This window comes from Anolis carolinensis, unplaced genomic scaffold (assembly GCF_035594765.1).
Source record: "Anolis carolinensis isolate JA03-04 unplaced genomic scaffold, rAnoCar3.1.pri scaffold_9, whole genome shotgun sequence".
In the NCBI taxonomy this organism is placed as follows: domain Eukaryota; kingdom Metazoa; phylum Chordata; class Lepidosauria; order Squamata; family Dactyloidae; genus Anolis; species Anolis carolinensis.
In genome coordinates this window covers 27,524,933-27,549,385 of record NW_026943820.1, presented here as the reverse complement: position 1 = coordinate 27,549,385, position 24,453 = coordinate 27,524,933, and the positions used below count along the sequence as shown (strand labels likewise).

The 24,453-nt window shown below is 44.9% G+C and overlaps 1 protein-coding gene, 1 long non-coding RNA gene and 1 other non-coding gene across 3 annotated transcripts in view; 1 reads left to right on the top strand and 2 right to left on the bottom strand.

Moving 5' to 3' along the window:
• Window positions 1–24,414, bottom strand: part of sf3b3 (splicing factor 3b subunit 3) — a 28,422-nt gene extending 4,008 nt beyond the window's left edge. Inside the window, exons 1-22 of the mRNA XM_003227863.4 lie at window positions 24,229–24,414; window positions 22,575–22,677; window positions 21,475–21,801; window positions 19,389–19,561; window positions 18,766–18,907; window positions 18,418–18,530; window positions 17,878–18,015; window positions 17,695–17,798; window positions 17,235–17,400; window positions 16,576–16,671; window positions 16,405–16,477; window positions 8,618–8,769; window positions 8,066–8,221; window positions 7,502–7,657; window positions 6,948–7,091; window positions 6,717–6,839; window positions 6,442–6,596; window positions 4,846–5,020; window positions 4,511–4,716; window positions 3,754–3,910; window positions 2,621–2,746; window positions 866–1,078 (exon numbers count right to left, since the gene is read on the bottom strand). Of these exons, the coding sequence (XP_003227911.1) occupies window positions 866–1,078; window positions 2,621–2,746; window positions 3,754–3,910; window positions 4,511–4,716; window positions 4,846–5,020; window positions 6,442–6,596; window positions 6,717–6,839; window positions 6,948–7,091; window positions 7,502–7,657; window positions 8,066–8,221; window positions 8,618–8,769; window positions 16,405–16,477; window positions 16,576–16,671; window positions 17,235–17,400; window positions 17,695–17,798; window positions 17,878–18,015; window positions 18,418–18,530; window positions 18,766–18,907; window positions 19,389–19,561; window positions 21,475–21,801; window positions 22,575–22,644 (3,165 nt within the window). The 5' untranslated portion in view covers window positions 22,645–22,677; window positions 24,229–24,414. The remainder of the gene's footprint in view (window positions 1–865; window positions 1,079–2,620; window positions 2,747–3,753; window positions 3,911–4,510; window positions 4,717–4,845; window positions 5,021–6,441; window positions 6,597–6,716; window positions 6,840–6,947; window positions 7,092–7,501; window positions 7,658–8,065; window positions 8,222–8,617; window positions 8,770–16,404; window positions 16,478–16,575; window positions 16,672–17,234; window positions 17,401–17,694; window positions 17,799–17,877; window positions 18,016–18,417; window positions 18,531–18,765; window positions 18,908–19,388; window positions 19,562–21,474; window positions 21,802–22,574; window positions 22,678–24,228) is intronic.
• LOC107983570 (uncharacterized) lies at window positions 2,742–15,963 on the top strand. Its single transcript, XR_001730941.2, has 3 exons — window positions 2,742–2,921; window positions 8,561–8,752; window positions 15,512–15,963. It is a non-coding gene; the product is annotated as an uncharacterized LOC107983570 (long non-coding RNA).
• Window positions 21,038–21,120, bottom strand: LOC134293703 (small nucleolar RNA SNORD111). Its single transcript, XR_010000665.1, has one exon. It is a non-coding gene; the product is annotated as a small nucleolar RNA SNORD111 (small nucleolar RNA).
• Window positions 24,415–24,453: the final 39 nt, after the last annotated feature.

Here is a 24,453-nt window from a genome sequence, read left to right as displayed (position 1 = left end):
AAAGGGGCTGTTGGAAATAGCATCCTCCCAAGCCTTTCACTATTTATTTGGAATGTGAAACATCAGAGAAAAAGAGAAACCTACATCCTTTCTATAACTGAACTTCAATAAGAAATGTGCCTGTACGGTGAATTAATACAAGATATTTATGAGTAAACAAGATATGTTGTTTTTCAGAGAAGTCCTCTTTTTTATCTCTGACTGCGTATGTTTAAACTAAGAGATTTTAAAAGAGTGTTTATGTTTTTGGGCTATTAGAATTACAACTGCAATTTCAACTTAAAGAAACATCTTTAAAACTCTGCTAACCAAATATATTTTGTAGTGGCATGTCTTTGTCCTTGGCAGTTTAAAGAAATGGTTCTTCAGTTTAACAATTGAGCTACCTCTGTGCCATTACATGAAGGCTTATGAACATCACTTCTTCAAAGAGTTGACTTCCAACAAGGTCATGCTTTTCTTGACTAATGGTTTTCAAAACGTGGTCTCCACATGTTCATGGAGATTCACATTTACCAAACAGATATGACATCATTTTTACTTTTACAATAAGGTTATGGTGCAGTTATTTCCAATAGGTTGTGGAATTTCCAATAGGGACAGAGTATGAATGAAGGTCACTGCAGGGCCCCAAAGGTGGACTTGGCTCGGAGCTCTGCATCACCCACAGATCTGGGTCAATGCCAAAGTTAAGAAGATGCCAACCAGACAGCAAGAGCTCAAAAATACCTCTTTTTAGGCAGAACGACACCCCAGCAATGGGCAGAGGGTCAACGGTCCCAAAGGCCTCAGAGCAGAGCTTCTCCTACAGACCTGGCTGCCACTTCTGCAGCAAAGCTCCCCTCAGCCTCCCTCCAAGACTCACCACACAGATGTTGCCAAACTTGTCTGCGCCAGCCACCGTATCGTAGTCCAGGAGGCAGGCGGTGGTGACCCATCGCGGGTGGGTGTCGTCCGCAAAGATGATGAGCTGGTTCTCGTTCCGCTTGTAGCGCACCCAGATGAAGCTCTCCTGCACGTCGGACACGATCACGCGGTGCCCAATGGTCTGGATCCCACAGATGTAGTTGGCAATGTGCTGCCAGGGCAACGATCCCAAAAAGAAAGGAAGGAAGGAAGGAAGGAAGGGGGGGGCATCGTCAGCTCAGGCAGAAAAGGCCCTCAGGGAGGAAAGGAGGATATTATCTTGTTGGGGTTTTAAAATACACTGCCATATCTAGAAGGTAAAATACTGGGTAAAATGATGAGATACAGTAAAGTCTTGAGTCACAGTGACAAGGCAAGTCTATGATGAAACCATGAATACAGGATTGCATCATATGTGGGTCTATACTAGCAGAACCTTGGATAAGCCAGCAGAACCTTGGATAAGCGAAAATGTTGGATAATAAGGAGGGATTAAGTAAAAAGCCTATTAAACATAAAATGACATTATGATTTTACAAATTAAGCACCAAAACATCATGTTTTACAACAAATCGACAGAAAAAGCAGTTCAATACGCTGTAATGTTATGGAGTAATAATAATAATAATAATCAACTTTATTTTTATATCACGCCCCATCTCCCCGAAAGGACTCGGGGCGGCTCACAAAGAGGGTCAAGCCCGAAACAACAAAAACTTAAAACATTCCAACAATACACAAAATAAAATAATGGACAATACATTAAAATCCAAGCAGATAACTACTGTATTTACGAATTTAGCACCAAAACATTGCAACATTTACTACAAATCATTGACTACTAAAAGGCAGACTGTCTTGGATAATACAGAACATTGGATAAGTGAGACTACTGTATATAATGCTTATATAGTGCTTATATTGTGCTATACTAATAATATAATATATTGTATGTATATATAACTTGTAAGCCACCCTGAGTCCCCTTTTGGGGTAAGAAGGGCGGGATATAAATGTCGCTAATAAATAAATAAATGTGATGGCCAAACTTTGGCCCTACAGGTATTTTGGACTCCAACTCCCACAATTCTTGGCCTCAGGTCTTTCCCGCTCAGCTGCTTAACCGGAAAGGAAAGGGGAAAGGAAGGGGCCTGAGGCCAGGAATTGGAGGGCCGAAGTGTGCCCATGCCTTGCCTATAAGCAGACTGCCATCACATGAATATTTGATGAATGGCTGGTTACTGGATGTCGGAGGATCCTTGGAGACAGCTGTATATATTGCTGTAAATATCTGTATGAATGCAACAGAAGAAAGCTTTCTTGGAGGAACAAAGCTACTGTGTCTGCTGTCTTGTTTCCTGCAAGTATCTCAGACACAAGAGAGAATGCTTAACATCTCCATAAAGGCTAAATAGAATAGTTTCTAGTATTTTGTATCAGGGTTAGAAACTCACACTGCGGACAAACTCTATAAATGCCTGGAGTGTGGAAAGAGCTTCACTGAGAGTGGAAGTCTACATAAACAGCAAAGGACTCACTCTGTGGAGAACCCTAGACATGCCTGAGTGTAGATTGCATTTCACTCATAGTTCAAGTCTATGTCCGCATCACAGCACTCACACTGGTGAGAAACTATACATTCCTGGAGTGTGGACTCAGCATTCAAGTCGACCCTGACATTTCCTGATCCCAGATTGCCTTCCCCAGCCAATACCTTGTTCTCACACTTCCGGAGCAGCTTCTTCTTGCCCAAGTCATAGACCCGCAGGAGCTTCCCGACACCAATCAGGATCCGGCCCTGGAAGGGAGCGATGGCGGCAGGCACCTCCTCCACGGGGGTCTGAGCCAAAAGAGGGGCGGGGGGAGCACAGAGACACCCGTCAGAAGAACCCTCCACACAGAAAGAGCAAGTCCGCAAACCTGGCCCTCAAAAGCAACCCTCCACAAGGCTGCATTCTCTAGTTTCTCAAATTGTGCGCCGCAGAGTATTTCCAATTTCAAGTGCTTTGCAAAAGGTAAGGATTTTTAAATATTAAAATTATATTATTTTAGAAATAAATTAAGAGGGAAAAAATCTCAATACAGTGATTTCTTGTGCTCATGAGCAGTGTGTAAAAAAGCATTGAGTAGAGAATATATTTAGCAGCTTCCGTGTGAAACACAAACTATAGACTCTATTGGCTCCTGGGAAGCAAATTATCAGAAGACACAGTGCATAGACACAATACATCCTACTGCTGGAGAGACAGACAAAGCACCTTACTTCTTCAATAGTATTGTCATTTTAATTATCGAACACAGTATGTATCTGCGAGGTGAAATTTAGTGTTCCGGCTCTTAGGAATTGTGGGAAATTGTGGGAAAACACCTGGAAGACAATAGGACTTCCCATTGTCCTATATATAGGACAAATAGGATAAATATATATATATTTATTTCCATTTTTTATGGTCTTTTTTTTCTTGTCCATTTTTTTCTCTCTCTCCTCTTTTGTTTGTTTTTCGTTTTGTTTATTCTCCAGCACTTTTCCCTCACTATCCTATACTTATTATGTTTTCCTAGCTTTCTCTGTAACCTCACTTATAACATAATAAAAATTATTATTAAAAAAACAAAACACCTGGAGGGCTCAAGAGAGGGAAGGCCCCTTTCTCCAGATTACCAGGACATTATGCAGTAGCTGCTGTGGTGGCATCATCCTTTCTGCCCCTCCATTATTTATGGCAAAGCAATGAAAGGGAAAAGCAACCTACAGAGACTAGATCCTGCTGTCACAAGGATGAAGCCCAACTGCCTGCTTCTGGGAAGCCTTTCCTGGGCCTGTGCGAGACCCAGACGAGAACTCACCTTGTGCATGAACTCCAGCTTCTCCCCGTTGTTCACCAGCTTGTAGGTGTAGACGAAGCCTCCGGCCACAGAGCGTGGGTTGAGGATGAGGTCCTTGGCCACCCCCACCAGCACGTGCCAGTCATCCCCAGTGTTGGCAAAGCGGCAGACTGCAACACTGGGAAGGAGGGGGAGAGAGGCATCAAAGGGGGCACTTTTGGGGGTTTGCATATACACTGGAATCTTGTGTTGCAAGCAGAGGCCTAGCCACATGGAAATAAGCATAGTCTTTTGGAGTTATGTGCAGTTAGGAAGGTTGCTAATGTAATGGGGGAGGGTATAAAAGAAGTACCTCCCGTGTGCTTGTGTTGGAGAGTTTGGTTGGAGCGTGGAGTTTGGTGGCTGGAGAACTGTGTGTTGCTTTAAATATTGTATATTATATATAATGCAACTAAAGATAGAAAGCCTTCCTGTGTTTTGGAACAAGCACCTGGAGCCTGGTGTCTTGTGTTCCTGCCACAACTACATGGAGAGAAGTCTGAACTCTAACTGGCATATGCAGGGAAAGCTTCCAGGACCCTGTTAAGGTGGCAGAGATCCCTGACAAGTGGAGGAGACTCTTAAGCAAAAGACTGCATCCAATCAGATCCTTTCTTCTTTTTCTGGTTGGGCCATGGCCGAACACTCCCATTCATCCAGCACAATCATGGACGGAGAGCCAGCCAAAGCCTGGCCCCCCCTTCCTTCCCTCTGAGCCCAAAGAGCCATGCAGCCTTACCTGAATGCAGCTTCGTTCTGCTCCAGCTGTACCAGGTCCAGAGTGTTCCCCTGGATGGGGTTCATCACCCTCACGACCGAGGCCCACTGCCCGTTCCCAGCCTTCGGGGCACCAAAAATGGACTCCGGGAGGTTCTCGTTCAGGAAAGCAGCCGCCATCTCTGCAGCTAACTCCCGCTCATCTTCCCCTGCAGCTTCCACCATTTCCTGTAACATTGCAAAAGGTTTTAATCTCCACATAAATACATACACACACATATCATGGAGGTTAAATCCTGAAGGGGACTGGAAACGTCCCAGGGGATGGGAATTCTGGAGGCAGCTCCATACACTGACCTCCGCCATCTGCTGCTTCCGCTGGGCCTTGGTCGCCTCCGTGTAGGCATTGTGGTCGGTCTCGATGATGATCAGGTTGTTGCTCTCGGGGTGGATGACGAACTTCCGGGGGGTGTACTGAAGTGGGAAGGCCACCTGGTTAAAGACGGCGCCCAGCTTCTCCAGCGCCAGAATCCTGGGAGCCAAAACAATGCCACTTTCAGGCTGAATGCAACCAAGAACAAGGTCAGATCGAGCCACTCAAACCTGAATGGACATAATGCTGATATGGGCAAACTTTGGCCTTCCGTCCAGGTGTTTTGGACTTCAACTCTCACAATTTCTAACAACCAGTGGGGAATTGTGGAAGTCAAAGCCCAAAACACCTGAAGGAGGACTGAAGTTTGCCCATGCCTGACATAATGCCTTGGACCAGGGGTCCTCAAACTTTAAGTGGAGGGCCGATTCATGGTCCCTCAGATTGTTGAGGGGCCAAATTATCATTTGGAAAAAAAATACAAATTCCTCTGCACACTGCTCATGTCTTATTTGTAGTGCAAAAAAATTAGCATTATATATTACTATATTGCACTATAACATTATACCATAATATTATTAGTAATATTACATTTAATATTTAATATATAATTAATATTATTATATTATACAATATCACTATATTGTATTATTATTATTAGCCACCCTGAGTCCGCTATTGGGTGAGAAGGGCGAGGTAGAAATACTGTAATTAATAAATAAATATTATATTGTATTAAATTATTATCAATATTATATGTGTACACAATATATAATATTATTACCATATTATTCATTTACAATATTCATTTACAATATTAGTAAAAGAAAGAACAATATTTAAAAATAAAAACAATTTTAACCAACATACTGTAAACTTATCAGGATTTCAGTGGGAAGTGGGCCTGCTTATGGCCAATGAGATAGTCAAGTAGGATTGTCGTGTGCCTTGAAGTCATTTCAGACTTTGGGCGAGCCTCAATCTAAAACTGAGGGCGGGGGCCAGGTAAATGGCCTTGGAGGGCCGCATCCGGCCCCCGGGCCTTAGTTTGGGGACCCCTGCCTTGGACTGAGGGTGGATCCCAGAAGATGCAGGAAAATCCTTCCAAGTTGCCATAAGGAGAGGAGGGTAATAAGACTGAACAAATATTGGGGTATTGTGTGGTTTCCAGGCTGTGTGGTCAATGTGATCTAGCAGCATTTTCTCCTGAAAAAGATGGCCTGCATCTTCAGAGGGTCTGATGGTGGTAAAGCAAGCGGGAGTATATTTCTTTCTCCCATCCTTGACATTCCATCAGATCCTCTGAAGATGGCCTGCCACAGATGCAGGCGAATCATCAGGAGAAAATGCTGCTGGAACGCATTGGCCATGCAGCCCAGAAGCCACACAATAATAGTGCAGTGATTCCGGTCATGAAAGCCTTTGACAATACATTTACTACTACTGCTGCTGCTGCTGCTGCTGCTGCTGCTGCTACTACTACTACTACTACTAATAATAATAATAGTATCATCAGGCCACTCTTGGGAGCCAGTGTTTGGCACTTCCACTTCCCTCCCTGGTGCTTGTTCAATACCAACCTCAGAGTGTTTGTGGAGATGGCAACGATGCCCTCTGGGCACTGCTCCGAGGCAAAGCCAGAGGCAAACTCCAGCGTTTCATACGAAAGTGGGGTCAAGTGGAAGCGCGACTGGTAGGAGTAGCTCAGCCATGAGCGGCTGGACATGGCCAGCACCTGAGAGAGAGGGGGAAAGCAAAGAGGGTCACCCAAATGAACCAAATAGGAGACCCCTTCCCCACACCAGGAGGAGGCAAGCACAGGAACCTCATCACCACAGCCCTGTATCCCACTCACTGCTTCCTGGCCTTGCATCCGGACGCGGAAGAGCTTCACGGGGCGCGACCCAAGGTACCTGGTCCTTGTGTCGGAGAGGTCTCCCGTGACTGGGTCGAGGACCGTTCGGAGCAGCACACCGTTCTAAGGACAGAGATCGGAAGAGGTGGTGAATCCGGGAATGCCAACAGACCTTCGCTCAGCTCCCAACACTGAGTCCCAACAAGGAGAAGCAAGGCCACAGCCGCTCACCTGCAAGCCGATATTCAGGTAGAGGAAGCCAATGGAGCCCCTCTCCCCAAGCTCGTCCTGCTTCTCTGCGCCCCCCATTTCCACAATGCACAGCGACTCCGGCTGCGCAGGGAGGGCCTGCATACTCAGGGGCTGGAGGCAGTCCTGCGATGGGAGGAGGAAAGACCAGCCATGAGGGGGAGAGAGAGAGGAACAACCACATCAAAGTATCATTACTATGTTATTTATACTCCGCTTTTCTCTTTATAAGAAGATCAAACATGGAGGCAGAGAGGTGGTGCCCATTAGCCCTATTCTAAGGCAGGCATGGGCTAACTTTGTCCCTCCAGGTGTTTTGGACTTCGCAACTCCCACAGTCCGAAACACCTGGAGGGATGGTCGAAGTTGGACCATGCCTGTTCTAAGGACACAAAGGATATGGAAAGTGAAAACTGCAGGGCAATGGAAGCAGGGCTTTCCCCATCACTTCCACACTTCCTTTCTGCTATTAGGGTTTCAATTCAAAGCAGGCAAGCGACAGAGAGGCCTCTCAGCAAGTGGTGTCCGGTACTTACGGAGGGGTCGAGAGAAATGATGCGCACGGTGTTGTCCACCAAACCCACAGCAAGGAACCGGGAGCGCTGCTCTCCAGGGGGTACGTTGGCCAGGCTCATGCAGACCACGTCCGCCGACATCTCCTTCCTCTCCGTGTATTCGTTCAGCTGCCCAGACTGCGGTGGAAAGGCAAATCGAAGGGGGTCAGAAGATCACAGTTGTTATGGTCTTGGAAGAACAATTACACTATGTAAAAACATTTGAAATTTTTTGTTCTTGGTTTGAAAGTGTTATTTCCTGTTTAATTGTGCAGTCCTTATTTTGAGCACACACACACACACAATAATAATAATAATAATAATGATAATGATAATTTTAATAATAATTCTCATCGAATGGTTGAGTCTCAAAGATGAGATATTCATTGAAAAACTATAGCAAAATGTGTAGGTGTCCCACAAAAATGAAGTTTTTGCAGCTTAATAAACTTTTCCCATGTTTTTATGACAGAACCAATTAGGAAATGACACAAAAGAAATTCACCAGAGCTGCGCAGGGAAAAGAAAGATAATGGTGTCACCTACCGGGTCCATTTCAAAGTAGACCAGCTCTCCTCCAGTCAGAGCAATCACCACCTGCCTCTGGTTCACAGCACACTTGACAATGGTCTTCTTCCCAGGTGTCTTCCATTCGTTCACGCGTTTGTCGGCTCTGATGTGCCGGATGCCATCAGGATAAACCTGAAGGGATACACAAATCAAACGGCGCCTGCTTAGCATATCAGGGCAATGTGTGTCTTGTTTGTTTGCTATTAGTACAGGAGCCTTGCCAAGCAGCACAAGCCCTGGACCAGCCACAGACATGCCATGTATTTGCTATCCTGCCTGTTCCAACAAACTTGTTAATCATTGGGGGGATGTGCATCCCTATAATATGCATCCCCATGCATATCACAAGGCTCACTTCCTCCCTGCATTTGCTGTTAGGAATTGTGGCAGCTGGAATATGCCCATGCCTAGCCTTGAGCATTTGGCAACTTTCTATCCTCTGCAATGTCTCTTCTCTCCTATATCTTGCAGTCCTCTTATGAACATCTTTCTAAAAGGGGAGCCCGTTCGACAAAAGGCAAGCCTCACCTGCACCAAGGCATCCTCCCCTAGCAAGGAGCAAGACAGCGTGGGGGTCGTGCCCAAGAACCCGGAGTCTGTCACTTCCTCTACCGTCTCCCCGATGGACAGGACCAGGGTGGCGTTGACGAAGGATACAATGATGTAAGCATCAAACTCATCTGGGTGGGGGAAACAAGAAAGGCATAAGCATCAGAGGCTCAGAAAGGCTGGCACAGAAGGAAGGCCTTCCTCTCCTCCTAACAGCACCGTCTCACACATGCAGGAAGTTGGCCTTAGGCCTCCAAACACATTGGCCTTTACTTCTATCTGTGTACATGAAATCAAGGAATAGGTGGCACAGTATGCAATAACCACAAGGTGCTTGGTGGCCCACCCCATTTGTTTTGTAATCCTTGGGTTTTGAGGAATATACATTCACACCTGCAGATTTTTATGTGCAGATACAAATCTGGGGAAAATGCTGTTTTAACGAGAAAATACAATTAATTGTATGATATAGTAACACTATGCAACACAATTGTTTTTCCTGAGTTATTAATGTCATTTCCTAATTGGCTCTATCATAAAAAAATGGAGAAAGTTTATTGCACTGCAAAAACTTTATATTTATGGGAGGGACATCCTGCAGCACATTATATTATATTATATTCATTATATTCTTATATTAATATATTACACTATGTGACACATTTTTCTTCCTGAGTTATAAATGTCATTTCCTAATTGGTTCTATCATAAAATATGGGGAAATTTGACTGCATAAACTTTGTTTTTGCAGTCTGCACATTAAAAGGTTAAAATGGCATATTTCTATTAAGGAAAATTACAATTCTTTGGGTTTCAGGTAATAGAAGGATAAAAAACAATATTATATATCAAAACCACAAAAACAACAAAGTTTCTAGAGTACAACTATTTTCAAAGTAATGGCCGTATAATGAACCAGAAAATAACACTTTCAAACCACAAACAGTAATCTTTTTCAAATTCTGTTACATAGTGTACTAATATTTTTAACATTGTTTTTGGTGCCACTGATAAGATTCGTCACATTTTAATCCTGTATATCGCATCAACATTGTATTTGCTTTTTTAAGTCTCACTTTAGGGAAAAGGTTATTAAATATATCCCCATTATCAGCCCACTACAATAGAGAAGGACGCTGCCAGATGACCTGTATGCCATCCTTAAGCACATTCACTTAGACTTAATTCCCAATGTAATATCTGTACTGCAACAGTAAGAATCGAAAAGGACAATTTTGGCCTAATTCAGAAGGCAATGGAAGCTCATTTGGTCTCATCCAAAGTGAGAAATTGTAAAATTGTGAAATTGTCCTGGGAAGCCCCTGGCATGATTAAGTGACTCCAGGACAGAAAGTTAGAGTGAAAGAATATCCAAGAGACAAGGACAGGGGTCCATAAGAAGGCCACCTATCTCTTCAGAATCAGCTTTTTTATAAGATCCCCATCACACCTGGTTTACTGACAGTTGCTCTTTCTGCCAGCTAACACTCATCCCTCCTGTTTCATTAAAAATAAAAAAGCAAGAGAAAGCAACCAAGGCAGTAAATGTGGACCAACCTAGACTTGTACAAAGCAACTCTAAGCACAGGATATTTCTTTTTTTTAAAAGCAGTTTGACAGCATGGGACAGCGGGGCCAGCTCTATTCCATATGCCAGAAAGAATCCCAAGCAAGAATCAGACCAACGGGCCATTCATTTAGCAGAAAACATGGCACCTGGGCCTTGGAGCCAGAGGCTGCTGCTGGGCACTATGATCATTCAGGGGCGGCAACTAGAAAGTCAAAAGGCAAGGCTAGGCGAAAAGGAACTTCTTTCAAGTGCAAAACAGAGCTGGGCCTTGCCTTCCAAAACAAAAAACCATTCATCTGAGGCCAGTTTTCTGCACCAGGCTGGGAGATCAGTTTGCAACCTAAAATTAGGAACCTGTGGATCTGAGTTCAAAGACTGCCACATATTTTCCCCTTCAAAAGTTCTGCCATGTCTCCCAGACCTCACAAAAAGCTGGACACATGCATAAAGATGACCGCCAAAGCCCTGAAGATCTTGCATGTGTATATACAGGCAAAGCACCTTCCCACCTCCTCTTGGGATGTGACCAGCACAATTCAACTACATTTCAGGCAACCTTTTCTATGTTTTCAGTTATGCCTCTATAACAGTCTTATCACTGTAGTTTTTGTTTTAATTTGTAAGATGCTTTGAGACCTCTGGGAAGAAGGCCACTGATCAATCCTAAAAGGCCGGCATCTGAGGAAGACCCTAGGCAGAGCATTCAGTCCAGGAGGCCTGCTCCAATTTTCAGGCCACAGAAACAACCTCTAAGCATTAACGGTGGATTAACAGAGATTCAACATAGATGCAGTTTTGTTTCATTTAAATCAACCCTAGAGTTGGAAGGACCACCCAGCCCAACCCCACCCTGGACTTCTAGCAAGAGTAGCAACAGCATCAGGGAGATGTTTACCTCATTCTGAAGGTGTTCAGAGATCCTACATCTTTCCTTGGTAAACTGATCCCTTCGCTGAAATGCTTTTAGTGCCAAGACATCCCTTTTAATGTCCAATCAAAATCTAGTATTATGATGTGTATTTATACCCCACTTTGGTCTCCAACAAGGAGACTCAAAGTGGCTTACACTAAAAGCCTTTCTGAACAGGATAAAATCTACAAATATACAAACAGAATGAAATATAAATGGTATTTTAAAAATCACGGTTTAAATCCATAAAAAAATATAATCAAAACTCAAATATCTACCCTTCAGAAACACCAAAATCCCCCCCACCCCTCATTCTGATTAGAAACAGCCACAGCTATTTTTCTCTCTCTGCCCATGCCTTCCGTCAACACCATCCTCCATCCCCTGCTTCCAGGCCTCTTTTCTTCTTGTAGGCCATATGATGGGCAGGAGGCAACGTCAGTGTGACAGACCCGCTCTACCCCACGGCACCTAGAAATTTGGGCCACAAGGTCTCCACAATCACAAAGCAACACACACAGACACATCCCGGCTGCTGCTTTTGAGATGTGCACATCATGCCCCAGGCTCACCGCTTTCTTCAGCAACATCTCCCCTCCTCATTCACCATTTCCCTCATCTCTTTAGCTTCAAGAGTTCAAACAAAGCACAGGGAGCCCAGGCACAGCAGTTTGTTACTATTAAAGTCCACTCATCCATACGCTTATGAGCATAGGTTTCCCTTCATTCTTCCCAATGAATCCCTCAAGTGGATTCTATCAATCCAAACCGTCAGATGCTCATCCAATCTCCGTCTAAAGACTTGCAAAGCCTGACTGTCCTCCACTCTCCAAGAGAATCCACCCCACTGTTGAAATGCTCTTGCAGTAAAGAGGTTCTTCCTAAGGATTGGGAGGATCCCTTTCCTTGCTATTCTAGTATGAGAAGCAGCATGGAATCATAGTATCATAGAGTTGCAAAAGACTTCATGGGCTATCCAGTCCAACCCCATTCTGCCAAGAAGCAAGAAAATCGCATCCAGCCCATTTCAAAGACTCCAAAGAAGGAGCCTCCACCACACTCCAGGGCAGGATTCAACTGCTGAACAGCTCTCCTTACAGTGAGGAAATTCTTCCTAATATTCAGGCGGAATCTCTTTTCTTTCCTGAAGTTTGAAGCCGTTGTTCCATTGCATCCTAGTCTCTAGGGCAGCAGAAAACAAGCTTGCTCCCTCCTCTCTATGATTTCCCCTTATGTATTTATCCATGGCCCTCATCACATCTCCTCTCAGCCTTCTCTTCTGCAGGCTAAACATGTCCAGCTCTTGAAGCCGCTCCTCATAGGGATTGTTCTCCAGACCCTTGATCCTTTCAGTCGCCCTCCTCTGGACACATTCCACTTGTCAACATCTCCCTTCAATTGCAGTGCCCAGAACTGGACAGTATGATTCCAGGTGTGGTCTGACCAAGGCAGAATAGAGGGGGAGCATGACTCCCCTGGATCTAGACAATATATTAGCAGAAAACTAACTGAGTCCATCTCCTACACTACATCCTTATCACGCAATTTATCTGTCTTCTCTAAGCTAAACATACCCAGCGATCTCAGACATCTTCCTTAAGGCTTTGATGGGTCTTTTATGAATTTTGTTGCCCAGGTGAGGTCTGGCCAAAGTGGGACAGAGTGGCGTTACTGATCCCCTTTGGCAATGAATGGACATTGAGTTCCCACAGACATCCTGAAGAGATACTCTGCAAGAGGTGCAGTCGAAAGGCCTCTGTCGTCCCTCCCCAGCCCCCCCTCCACTGACCCAGCGCAGCCACCGCTCTCGGTACACACCTGCGGGAGGGGTCAGCACCTCCACCTCCAGCCACCTGTGGAAGAAAGAAAAAGGCTTGGTATGGGCAGGGTCATACACCACACACCAGCCGGGGGTTAATATCTGCTTTGGAAAGGCATATATGGCACAAAAAAACAACAAGAACATCCCAAGGATGAGTCAGATATGGAGGGGGCATATTACAGCAGCTTAAGAACCCAAGCCTGCCAGTTTGGAGGTGTTGTAATAAGCACATCAGAGCCAGGGATGCTCGCGCCTGCAATGAAAACAAGAAAAAGAAAAGCCGCCTTCTTCCAAATGCAATGGAGGAATCCTCCAACTCTCCCACTCTTCTTTCTCCTGGTTCTCTGGGTGAGCAAAGCTGGGAATTATGTTCAGTAAGAGTACAGTTGTTACATTACATCAGACATGGGCCAACTTTGGCATTCCCTCCATATTCCGGTGTTTTGGACTTCAACTCTCACAATTCCTACTAGTCTACAGGCTGTTAGGAACTGTGGGAATTGAAATCCAAAAACACCTGGAGGGCCGAAGTTTGCTCATGCCTGCTTTGCACTATTGCAAAAACCAAAGTGACAAGAGTACAGATCACCTCATGCGAATTTTAGCCCATTATTCAGAGCAAAAGAACTGAGATCTGCTCAGGGTCCTTGGACACATATTGGGAGACAGAAGTCCACATGGAATGCATTTATTTTCCCACAGGGGAACTCCTCCATGGAACATGTTCTGTGCCAAGTGTCAGGGGAAACATCTGTTCTCTTGCACCCTAAGACCCAACTGCACAATGAGCAAAACTTCCATCCCAGGACATTTGAATTCAGAATATCTAATGAGAAAAAACACTCATTCTAGATTTATGGACCCATGGAGCAACCACAGCTCCACCCAGCGGTCAGAAGCAGCCTCAGCTTTGTATAACACATCAAGCTACCATCTGAAAACACATTAATGATATTTTCTCCAGGTTTAAGCAATAACACATTCTTTTGCACATCTCGCAAGAAGTAAACAGCAACCATATCAAAATCAAACAGCAAACACAACATCATAAAAGTCAATGTCTGCCTGAGCACAAACGTCTTCTGGCAGAAATAATCCAAGGCCTGGATCTGACCTAGCCTTCCCCGCCAGAGGCACAGAGCCTGGTAGCAGCCGCTAAGAAGGCCTTTTGCATTGTCCTTTTCCAGGCAGGGGAAAGGGCCACTCTCATGAGTCTTCATAGGGGAGAATGGGTCTTCAAAGAAACCTGGCCCCAAGCCACAGAGGGCTTTACCATGGCACTTTCAACGTTTTCATGGAAGCAGACTGGCAGCCAGAGAAGCTATTCTACCAAGGGGCTCCACATATTCCCTGAAATAGGTCTCAGCCCAAAGTCTGGCTGCAGGATTCAGGGCCAGGGGATGTGTCCAAACACCTCAAAGCCGGTTTCCAGTCCTCCCAATGGGACACGGCTGCTTAGAAGCCATGTGTCACGAAGGTCAGGCCCAACTTCTCCCAGTGGAGCTGTGCAAATGCACTGTGAAGAACCTAAGTTTGGCCCACATGAGCATTTCCCCAAGGATAAGCTTGCTTTCTTACTTAGCATTTCAAACCTGACTATAAATGACTTTTCCCCCATTACAATGTCTTCTCATACACACTTCTCTCCTTGCCATGAAGTTATTTTTCAACAAATTATATCTCGAATTCAATTTTTTTTCTCTGAGGACGCACTGCATTCCAATTCATGCCTTTGATTCCAGAAGATGTGAATTTGTTTCACTCCACTGGCTACTGCTGAAACCTGAGCTTCCAAGGTTCAGGATTCTGTCATAGATCCAAACTACAAACCCCAATTGTCAAGGGGAGAATGAGCTGAGGGTGCCACAGCACCTTTTATTCCTGAACTCTGGACAGAATGTTTTAACACACCGTAGTCCAGGGAGGTTAGGTTTTTGTAGCATAGAGGGAAATGGAAGGTCTCCCTGCCACGATTCCAAGCACTATCCCTCCCTTCTCTACAGCCATGTTTGTGAGTTAGAAAGGGCAGCCATGAAAACCTCCCACCCACCCAGATATGGTGGCATGCCTCAGCTTTGTCCCCATCCACATGCCATACTATCTGGGCCATTTACAGAAGGTGGTTCTCATCACAGGTCAAGGAGGAGCCCTTAATGCCTCTTGATGGGTCTCCTGCAATGGCAATGAAAGAACATGACCCTGGAAGAGAGCTCAGCATTAAAACTCTCAGCAAGGAAATGGATGTCAGGATTTGTACAGTACCTGGCATTTTTAAGTGATAACAGGATTAATCCCTCAGGCCTGACTACATATGAAAGTGTTGTATCACAGTAATTAGGGTGTGGAGGCTAATGCAATGAGGGAGGTATAAAAGTTGTCTTCCTTAATGAGGGATGGATAGTGGTTGTTGGAAGTTGTGGCTGAAGTCAAGCAAGAGAAACTCTAAAGTTTGTATACCTTGCATATACTCTTTCTCTATGTGTATGTGTGTGTGTATGTATACTGCTGCAACTGAAGAGAAAAGCCTTTCTGCATATTTGAAAGAACAACTGTGTCTTCTTGTTCCTGCAGAAGTTCACTACACCTATCTGTGGGTTGGTTCCGTAAAATCCCTTCTACACCATCAGTTGTTTTATTATTGCAGAAGACCTCTGACAATGGATGCTGAAAATGCACAGCCAAGAGAGTGATAAATAGAACACTGGAGGCTACCGAGAGAGGGCGAAGGGAACTGGCCAAAAACCTTGGCCAAATATAGTAAAACCAACTCAGCTTCCTGGGAATCTCAAGGCAAAGGCAGCCAGAAGGCCCTGATTAAAAGGTATGATAAGCCCAGCAAGACATGGTTGCTGCTCTCAATGGTGTGGCACCTCAAAAACCCCTGTGGAACACCAGCCACCATGAGACAGGATTAAGAAAAACTGAAGACAAGAAAAAGTCTCCAGACATGCCATACCCACCCACCCCCAAATAAAATTTCTGTAACTCTCATAACAATACAAAGCATTGATGTGTGGTTTCCACTTGCAGATTTACCATTACTTTCCTATAAACTCACTCCCTTTGGATGCCTGCATGGGGCTATAGGGCATCTCTTATTCCCAAGATACATGCTGTGACACCATAATTTCAAAGCCTAGCCTATGCTGGTACTTCCAGAGTGACATCACCACTTTAAGGGACCCTAGCCCACAAAAAAGCACCCAAGAAATACATCAAAGGAACACAATCGCAACTAAAGAAGGCTTGCCTACAAATGTTCACAACAAGACATAAGCTACAATCCTACACCAAATAGGATCCAAAGGAACCACAAACTCTTTCTAGAAACTTTGTACTTAGGAAATGTGAAATCACATTACAATGTTTTTGGAAAAACATAAGTCTCTGACAATGAATTCAGAGCACATGAACCCAAAGTAAGCCTCCACCACTTCCAGAGGCGCCAGGGAAGCCAGCCTTACCTTCAACGTGCCTCCTCACCGTCCACACAGCATTGGGGTTACCAGGCAACTCCGAGACGGCCATTTCGGAGACCTACAAGACAAAAGGATTTTTGTTTACATTTCAATGTTCCAATCTTTCCCCCCAAATGAAAGATGGCAAAAAGCCCAACTCTGTCCTTCCCCCTTTACCTCTAGTCCATGCCTGAGGACCCTGAGGGACGACCGGGGGCCCCTTCCACAGGCAACGTACAATTGAGGTGTATCTTCATTGGCCAGGTCAGCAATCTGTGCAAAAACAGGAATCAAGGAGTTGAAGGTTGTACATGATTCAAGCTCCTGACTTTTCAGCATATTATTTGCAGGATCCAGTTCAACACTCTGGTCATTGGTTGGTGGGCTTCCTGACAGCTCAGTGTCATCCTTCGTATGGTTTGGCAAACAAAGACCTTTTCATTTAGACAGGTCTTCGGTGTTTAAATTATGAGACGGAACGGTGTTCTGAATACTTTTTAAACACGAGTCCTGGTTTAATCTTTTTTTTTTTCACTTTTCTAAGTACAATTTTAACTGAGCTACCTTTTATATTTTTGGTAAGCTGCTTTGGGTCCCTCCCCAGGAGAAAGTTGGGATATCAATTAAATAAAAATTGCACAGAGTTGAGCACTGGAGGAAAAATGATACACAGCCATAATACATTAAAATAGAAAACCTACTTTGCACTTTGGCTCTTAAGAGCTAGGCTGCAATACCATTCTTGGAATAACTCTGGGGACCCAGATGACAGCGAACAAGGCCAGAAGTGCACCTGAGGAAGTCCCTGAGTGAAGAGAAGAGGAAAGCCGCATTACCTGGCAGCACAGGATGGGAGAGAGGCTGTCCAGCTCATCCACCAGCACCAGGTTCTTGAGTGGTCGGGGCTGGAAAAAGAAGGTGTCGCCTTCCTCCAGGGGCATGGCGGAGGAGAACTCGGGCTCCTCGTCGTCGTCTCCCAGGTGAGCAATCTGGTAGAGGTAGCTGCAGATGGGAAGAGAAGGGGGTTTTAGGAGGACTGAGCTGGACTGGATGGGGGGTGCCTCAGCACAGCCACTTCCCTGACGAAGGCTGCACGGAAGGATTGTTTGCCAGTAGAAAACACTCTAAGGAAGGGCAAGGAGAGGGCTGGGAACCTAACTGGAACCCCTTCTCCCAGCCCCTTTTTGCCAGATTGCACCTGGGATTGAAAAAATAATGCCCCTTTTCTTCCAAAGCCCTGAATCCCACACCAGAAAATGCAAGGGAAAGGACATCACGCTGCTTAAGTCTACTTACTGGTTCCCAAACTCAGAGGCCACAAAGAGGAACCCTGTTTTCAGCACACACATAGCAGCGGCGACAGGAACGGTGTCAAAGTACTTGAGGCGGATTTCTGTGACCTGAAAGTACCAAAGAGGACATGAGCAATATGCCAAAGCTCCTTCACGCCAATATAAACTGTCCTTTGTCATTACTTACCATGTCCTCATCTGTCTCCAAGGTGATCTTGAAGATGTCCCCCTGCTCCGTCTGAGCCAGGAAAAAGAACATGGACTTGGTCTTGTGCGTCGCAGAGCAAACGAAGATCATGCCCCTTTCAGGGTCGTCCAAGTCGTTCTGCCAGAGAGGAGCACATCAGACACTTAGGCTCACAAGCATTTCTCTTCTTTCTAGAAGCATTCCAAACACACAAAGCCAACTCTATTCCTCTCACCTACTTCCTAGCAATCTCCTATCTTCTTTCTGAAGGCTCTGATCCACCTCGTTGCCTCCCCTCTTTGTAGCAAGCCCTCTACATGGACACCCCCTGCCATTCCTAGAGACACAGCTTTTCCCTCCTCACAGCCCTCCCGTTTCTCACATCCAAGCAATCATCTTCATTCTCTGAGGACCTTTCTACAAGTTTCTCTCTTCAGTGCAGGGCCTGACTCAAATAACTCCACCCTCACCATCCCAACTGCCACCAAGAATTCCTTATACAAAAAAAAATTGATGCTTAAAACAAAACAAGATCCTCACCCTTCTTCTGGGAATGGGGCATCGGATGTCTGGCTGGTCACCAAAGTTTTTGTAGGTGATGTAGTTTTCAGAGCAAATGAGGACCCCGCTGGGCCCATCTGAACCACCAGGGACTGAAGAACAAAAAGGCATAAGCAGATGAAGAAAACACCCATTGCCCACTCCAAAGCACAGTCTTTTCATCAAACAGAACCTTGTGTAGAAATACTTGTGATGCTTCCTATAGAGCATTCCCCACTTCTCAGAAATGGACACAGGTATACAATTTTTAGGTAGAATCTAATGTGAATGGCTGCTTTCTTAAGTTGGGACAGAACCTGATCTTAACAGAATGGCACAGAGTGGTACCTGTGATGAGAAAGTTGCCATGCTCCTCCAAGGGCTCGCTATACTTCCGGACAACGTGGTTCAGACCCAGATCTAACTCATAAAAGGTCAGTGTCTGCTGGGTGTTGGCTGCTGCTTCCCCGGTGGGGTCATTGTCGGCTTCCTGCAAAAGGGAAAAAAGACAGATACTACTGTGAAACTAGCATCACATTTTGCCTCATGAGAGAAGCATATATTAAAACAAACAGTACCTGATGACAGACACCACACCTAGTATACTACAATAATAAATATTTGGACAATTAACCGATATCAACTAACTAAATATCAACATGCTGCATTATCACAGAATGTGTACACCCCACACCAATGGAGAAATTATAATGTTTAGCCGGTATTGCACCACCTGACATCCACCAGGAAGTAGCAGCCAATAATGAAAGTACCAAAGCATTGATATCTCCAGCCCATCCTCTGTTCAGATACTAGTTGGGACAGACCCATGGTAGCCATATTAGAGCTCCAGCTCATATCCTAGTAACTTTCCCCCTCTTTTTCTTTTCCCTATTGTTTCATTCTTTTTTGTAAACACAATTTAATAACAGATTTATTTTATTTAAAATAAGAGCATAACTCCTCAGCACCTCGTAATCCATTTCCAGGCAGGCAAACATGGGGTTCTCAAAGCCAACGTCCACTCCGACCACGTGGTAAACCAAGGTGTTGGCCTTGTGGGCCTCCAGTGGGGAAGAAATAGTCAGGCGGGCAGCAGCATCTCTGTTCAGGATGTAGACAAGCTTTTGCTTCTCAATGGCACCTGCGCGCACACAAACCACAAGAGAGCATACTCTGAACCCCATGGAAAGAAAGGCAATGCAAATCCTTGAACATCATCACTGTCCAAAGCAACCGACACTGTCTCTTGTTGTTGCAGAAGGAACATTAAATCAGAACCTGCTCTAGAGATGAACTTTTCAGCATGAACTTCTATGTGTTTGATTGTAATTTCTTTAAAAAGTTCTCTCTTTAAAACTATAAGTTGACTGCACATCATAACATTAACCTATCATAACTAAGATTAAACCATAATTCAGTCAGAGGCCACAATAAACCCTGTAACTAATTTCAACAGAAGCAAAATCACCTGATCTCCTCTGCAGTCTTGCCAGAGGAGGATGAAGGATAAGAGAGAGAGAAGACTGACAACAAGAAATTTCAGGTGTCCAACAAAAGAAAAGGCTGATCTGAAGCCAAGTAGGGCCTAACAAGCCCACATTCAAGAGACAGGCTTGGTGGACTTTGGGAGTGATTGGCCTTTAACTCTGGGAGTTAATAGATCCGTGAACCCTCTGAACCTACCAATGATGGATCTGGACCAAACCTGGCACACAGACCCAATGCTGCCAACTTGGGTGACTGACCTTGGCATCAGAGAGTTATAGTTCACCCATATTCAGAGAACACTGAACCCAGCAAGTGACGGATCTGGACCAAACTTGGCACACAGATCCAACATGGCCAACTGTGAATCCTGGCACGAGCTTCAGGAAGATCTGGAAGTTGTAGTTCACCCTTATCCAGAGAACACTGAAGCCAGCTGACAACAGATCTGCACCAAACTTGCCACACAGACCCAACACGGCCAACTTTGTATACTGGCGGGTTTGGGTGATTGAATTTGGCATCCAGGAGTTACAGTTCACCCATATTCAGAAAACCAGCTAACGTCAGAACTGAACCAAATTTGGCACACAGACCCAACATGGCCAACTGTGAATACTGGGGGAGTCATAGAATCATAGAATAGTAGAGTTGGAAGAGACCACATGGGCCATCCAGTCCAACCCCCTGCTAAGAAGCAGGAAATCGCATTCAAAGCACCCCTGACAGATGGCCATCCAGCCTCTGCTTAAAAGCCTCCAAAGAAGGAGCCTCCACCACGGCCCCGGGGAGAGAGTTCCACTGTCGAACAGCTCTCACAGTGAGGAAGTTCTTCCTGATGTTCAGGTGGAATCTCCTTTCCTGTAGTTTGAAGCCATTGTTCCATGTCCTAGTCTGCAGGGCAGCAGAAAACAGAAGTCTGGGGAGGACTGATTCAAGATTTTTGGAAATGTAGTTCACCCACATGCTTATGCATTTTCTAATGGGAGCATTCATAAAAACCAAAAGCAAATACTGAGGTTTTTTCCCCAAGAAATAGCATAACATATAACCAAATTGAAATTACCTAACATTAAAAACCCCGGGCAAATAACCCGGGCATCGGCATATAAAAAAGCATCATTTCTAATAAGGACCTGATCAGAAATGGATCCAAGCATCTCCATGGCTTATTTCAGAGAAGAGACATGAATTCCTAATCATCATTTCAGGCCAAAAACGTATTGATTTGTAACCCTCTGCAGCCCAGTTGTTTGCACCATTGACTCTCCAAAAATCTTACAATTGGATGCCTGAATGTTCCAATGTTGTTTGAGGAGGCTGCATATATTTCTTGTCAGTATATGAACCAACAGAGCTCTGCTTCAGTTTGTTAAGTCGGAGACTCACATGACCCAAGCAGAATCACAGGGGCAACTATTCTGTGCTAGAACTGGTTCCTTTCAAGTCTTTCATAAAGAGGGAGGAAGGCCACAAGCACCAATTTTCTCGGCTCAAAGGCCATCTCAGTTTCAAACTTGGGAAGAGCCATTCTTTTCCTCCTCTCTCAAGACCTGCATTCAGACTTACTGATCATGACGGCTCGTCCCTTAGGATCCACAGCCAGGTACTGTCCAGGCACAATCCTGCGGCAGCCACTCTTGCCAAAGGTTTCTTGGTGGATCTTCTCAAAGACATTTTTGGAAGGCTGGTATTCCAGAATAACAATGCGGCCCGAATCGCTGCCCACCACAATGTAGTCTTTGGTCCCACCAGTCAGCCTAAAGGCCATGAGGGAACGAATAATCCCAAAGACTTCAACCGTCAGCAAAGTGTGAACCTTTCCGGTATTAGGATCGGGACGAAGCAACTCCAGGATCTTCCCACGGGAAACAACAATTTCTTGCTGCTTGGTTCCTAGAAAGAATAATGGTGTCAGATGAGGACTGAAGCTTCTCCAGGTAATAGTATGCCCTGCTCAAATAGGACCTTAAAGATGGATTCTCATAGCCTGACGCAACTGGAAATGCTTTAAAAAAATGAAACAGAATTTAGGAAGCCAGGTTAGCCAGAAATCTGAATTCCAAATTGTTTGAGTTATCACCTATTTTTTCAAAAGCTGTTTTCACAAGTTTGGCTTATCCTTACTGCAAGTTGTAATGTATTGCCATCAGCTCTTTTGGATGGGAGATTTAAAATACCTTCTGAACAACTCTGATGACAATTTTGTGAGACTGTTGCAAATTTTATTCTTGAGATTAGAAACTCTTAATTATATTTCCCTTTTGTCTGTGACTTACTCTTGCTGTATACACCTCTGTTGTGATTTTGTTCGTATATATTAATAATGACTGTGTTACATTATCCTTCAGGATGAAAACATCTATACAGCAGGCCCCAACTCACCAACACATATGGCCCTTAGCAGTAAAAAGGTTGCCCACATTTCTTCTAAACTTAATGACAAAAAATTGAATATGGTGATGCCACTTCTTTCTTTCCTTCCTCCTGACAAGTCCCAAGCTTTTGCCAGTTTATTTGTCCAGAAAAATATGACAGAGTTAAGAAGGGAAAGTCGCCACCTCTGCCTTTCTGCTACCCCAGAAAGAGGAATCACAGGCATAAAGACTCTTATGAGGTGGACCCTACATTAACTGGAAATATATGCTACTAGTAAGAACAACACTCACCTGAAAAATTGCCATGGATGGCATAGCTGATGCCAGTGGCTCGCTGCAATGTCAGGTTATAAAGAAACATGGTGACGGTTGAATGGTCTTCACCTCAGTCCTCCTGCCAGCAACAGAATCAAACAGTTAAGAGACACACACAGAGAACGGAAACAATCCCTAAGTTAAAATGAATGCTCACCAATTCATAAAAAGGGATTGAGATCATAGATAAAACTTCCAGGAAGCAAGAATATGTCATACAAGCATTTCCAAAATTGAAACACCACTTTTTAAATCCTTAAATATTCTGTTTTAGGAAGAAAACACCTCATCAGCATGAAAGCACCACATCCTGAACATATTGGATTCCTTGATATGTTAAGAAGGAACCAACTTGCAATCTCACCAGATGGGGAGTGATGCCTTTAAAAGATATAAACCAATCCATGTATATAAAGAAAGCACAATTTGCACAATTATTACAACAGAATAACTTTATTGTCATTGTACAACAAAATTAAATGCCATCCTCAAACACATTATAAATGTACACATTACAAAACAAAGCACCCATCCTTCCTAAATTGGATTTTATTTATATAATGTGATTTTATTTTGTAATGGTATCTGCTTTTATATGAATTGTTGTTTTGTACACTGCCAACCTAGCAGTTCGAAAACATGCAAATGTGAGTAGATCAATCGGCACTGCTCTGGCGGGAAGGTAACAGCGCTCTGTGCAGTCATGCCAATGGCCACATGACCTTGGAGGTGTCTATGGACAACACCGGCTATTCGGCTTAGGAATTGAGATGAGCACCAACCCACAGAGTCGGACATGACTAGACTTAATGTCAGGGGAAACCTTTACCTATCTTACACTTTAGAGAAGGGCTCCATGCACAATGCGTGTCTGTTCCTGAACCTGGAAAATAGCCCACCGATCGAGTTTGCTTTGAACTACATCTCCCAGCAGACCCAGACATTTGGGCTGATGCTCAGGCATTCTGGGAGATGTAGTCCAACCCCCTCCGAGTTTAGAAACACAGCTCCAAGTGGCTCATGGGAACTCATTATTATTATCATTATTATTATTATTATATGGCACTGGGCCGAATTTTCAGGACTTTCAATGTATTTGTGTATATACCCAGTATTGCTGGAGTGTCCTTGGGACTGCTGCCGTCCTACTTTCTCCCTTCTCCAGCTCGGAGATGGAAGGCCTACCTTACAATGCCTGATTATTGCCGCCTGGCAGGCGGTACAGGGTGACAAAGGCAAGGACAAACAGACTGAAAGATAGCTTTTATCCTAGAGCTATAACTGTATTCTCTAAATAACTATAACTGTTGGAGACTAGACATAACAGTATTCTCAATTTGCTTCTGACAGGATAAAACAGGCATGGGCAAACTTCGGCCCTCCCTCCAGGTGTTTTGGACTTCAACTCCCACAATTCCTAACAGCCTACCGGCTGTTAGGAATTGTGGGAGTTGAAGTCCAAAACACCTGGAGGCAGGGCCGAAGTTTGCCCATGCCTTATGTACAATGACAGTAAAGCTATTATATTCTAATAATTTTGAGGCCTTTCCTTTTGGACTGCAAGCCTCAGGATGAGGCCTAGGCCCAAGCCCCGCTCCCCGGCCATTCCCGCTCCGCTGCTCGGGCCTACCTCCAATCCCGGCCCAAGGGAGTCCCCGGCTCCGGTTAGAAGTCTCTCCGGCGACGCTCGAGCCCCGGAGCGGCGCGGATGGCGAAGGATTCCCAGCCGCGGCCTGCTTTACCTCCGCGGCGCCATGGCGGCCTCTGCTCCCGCGCGCGCAGGGAAAGGGGTCCTTCCACTCTGGCCGGGGCTGCCCTCGGCGCGCCTGAGTCAATTGCAGGAGCGACTTCCGCC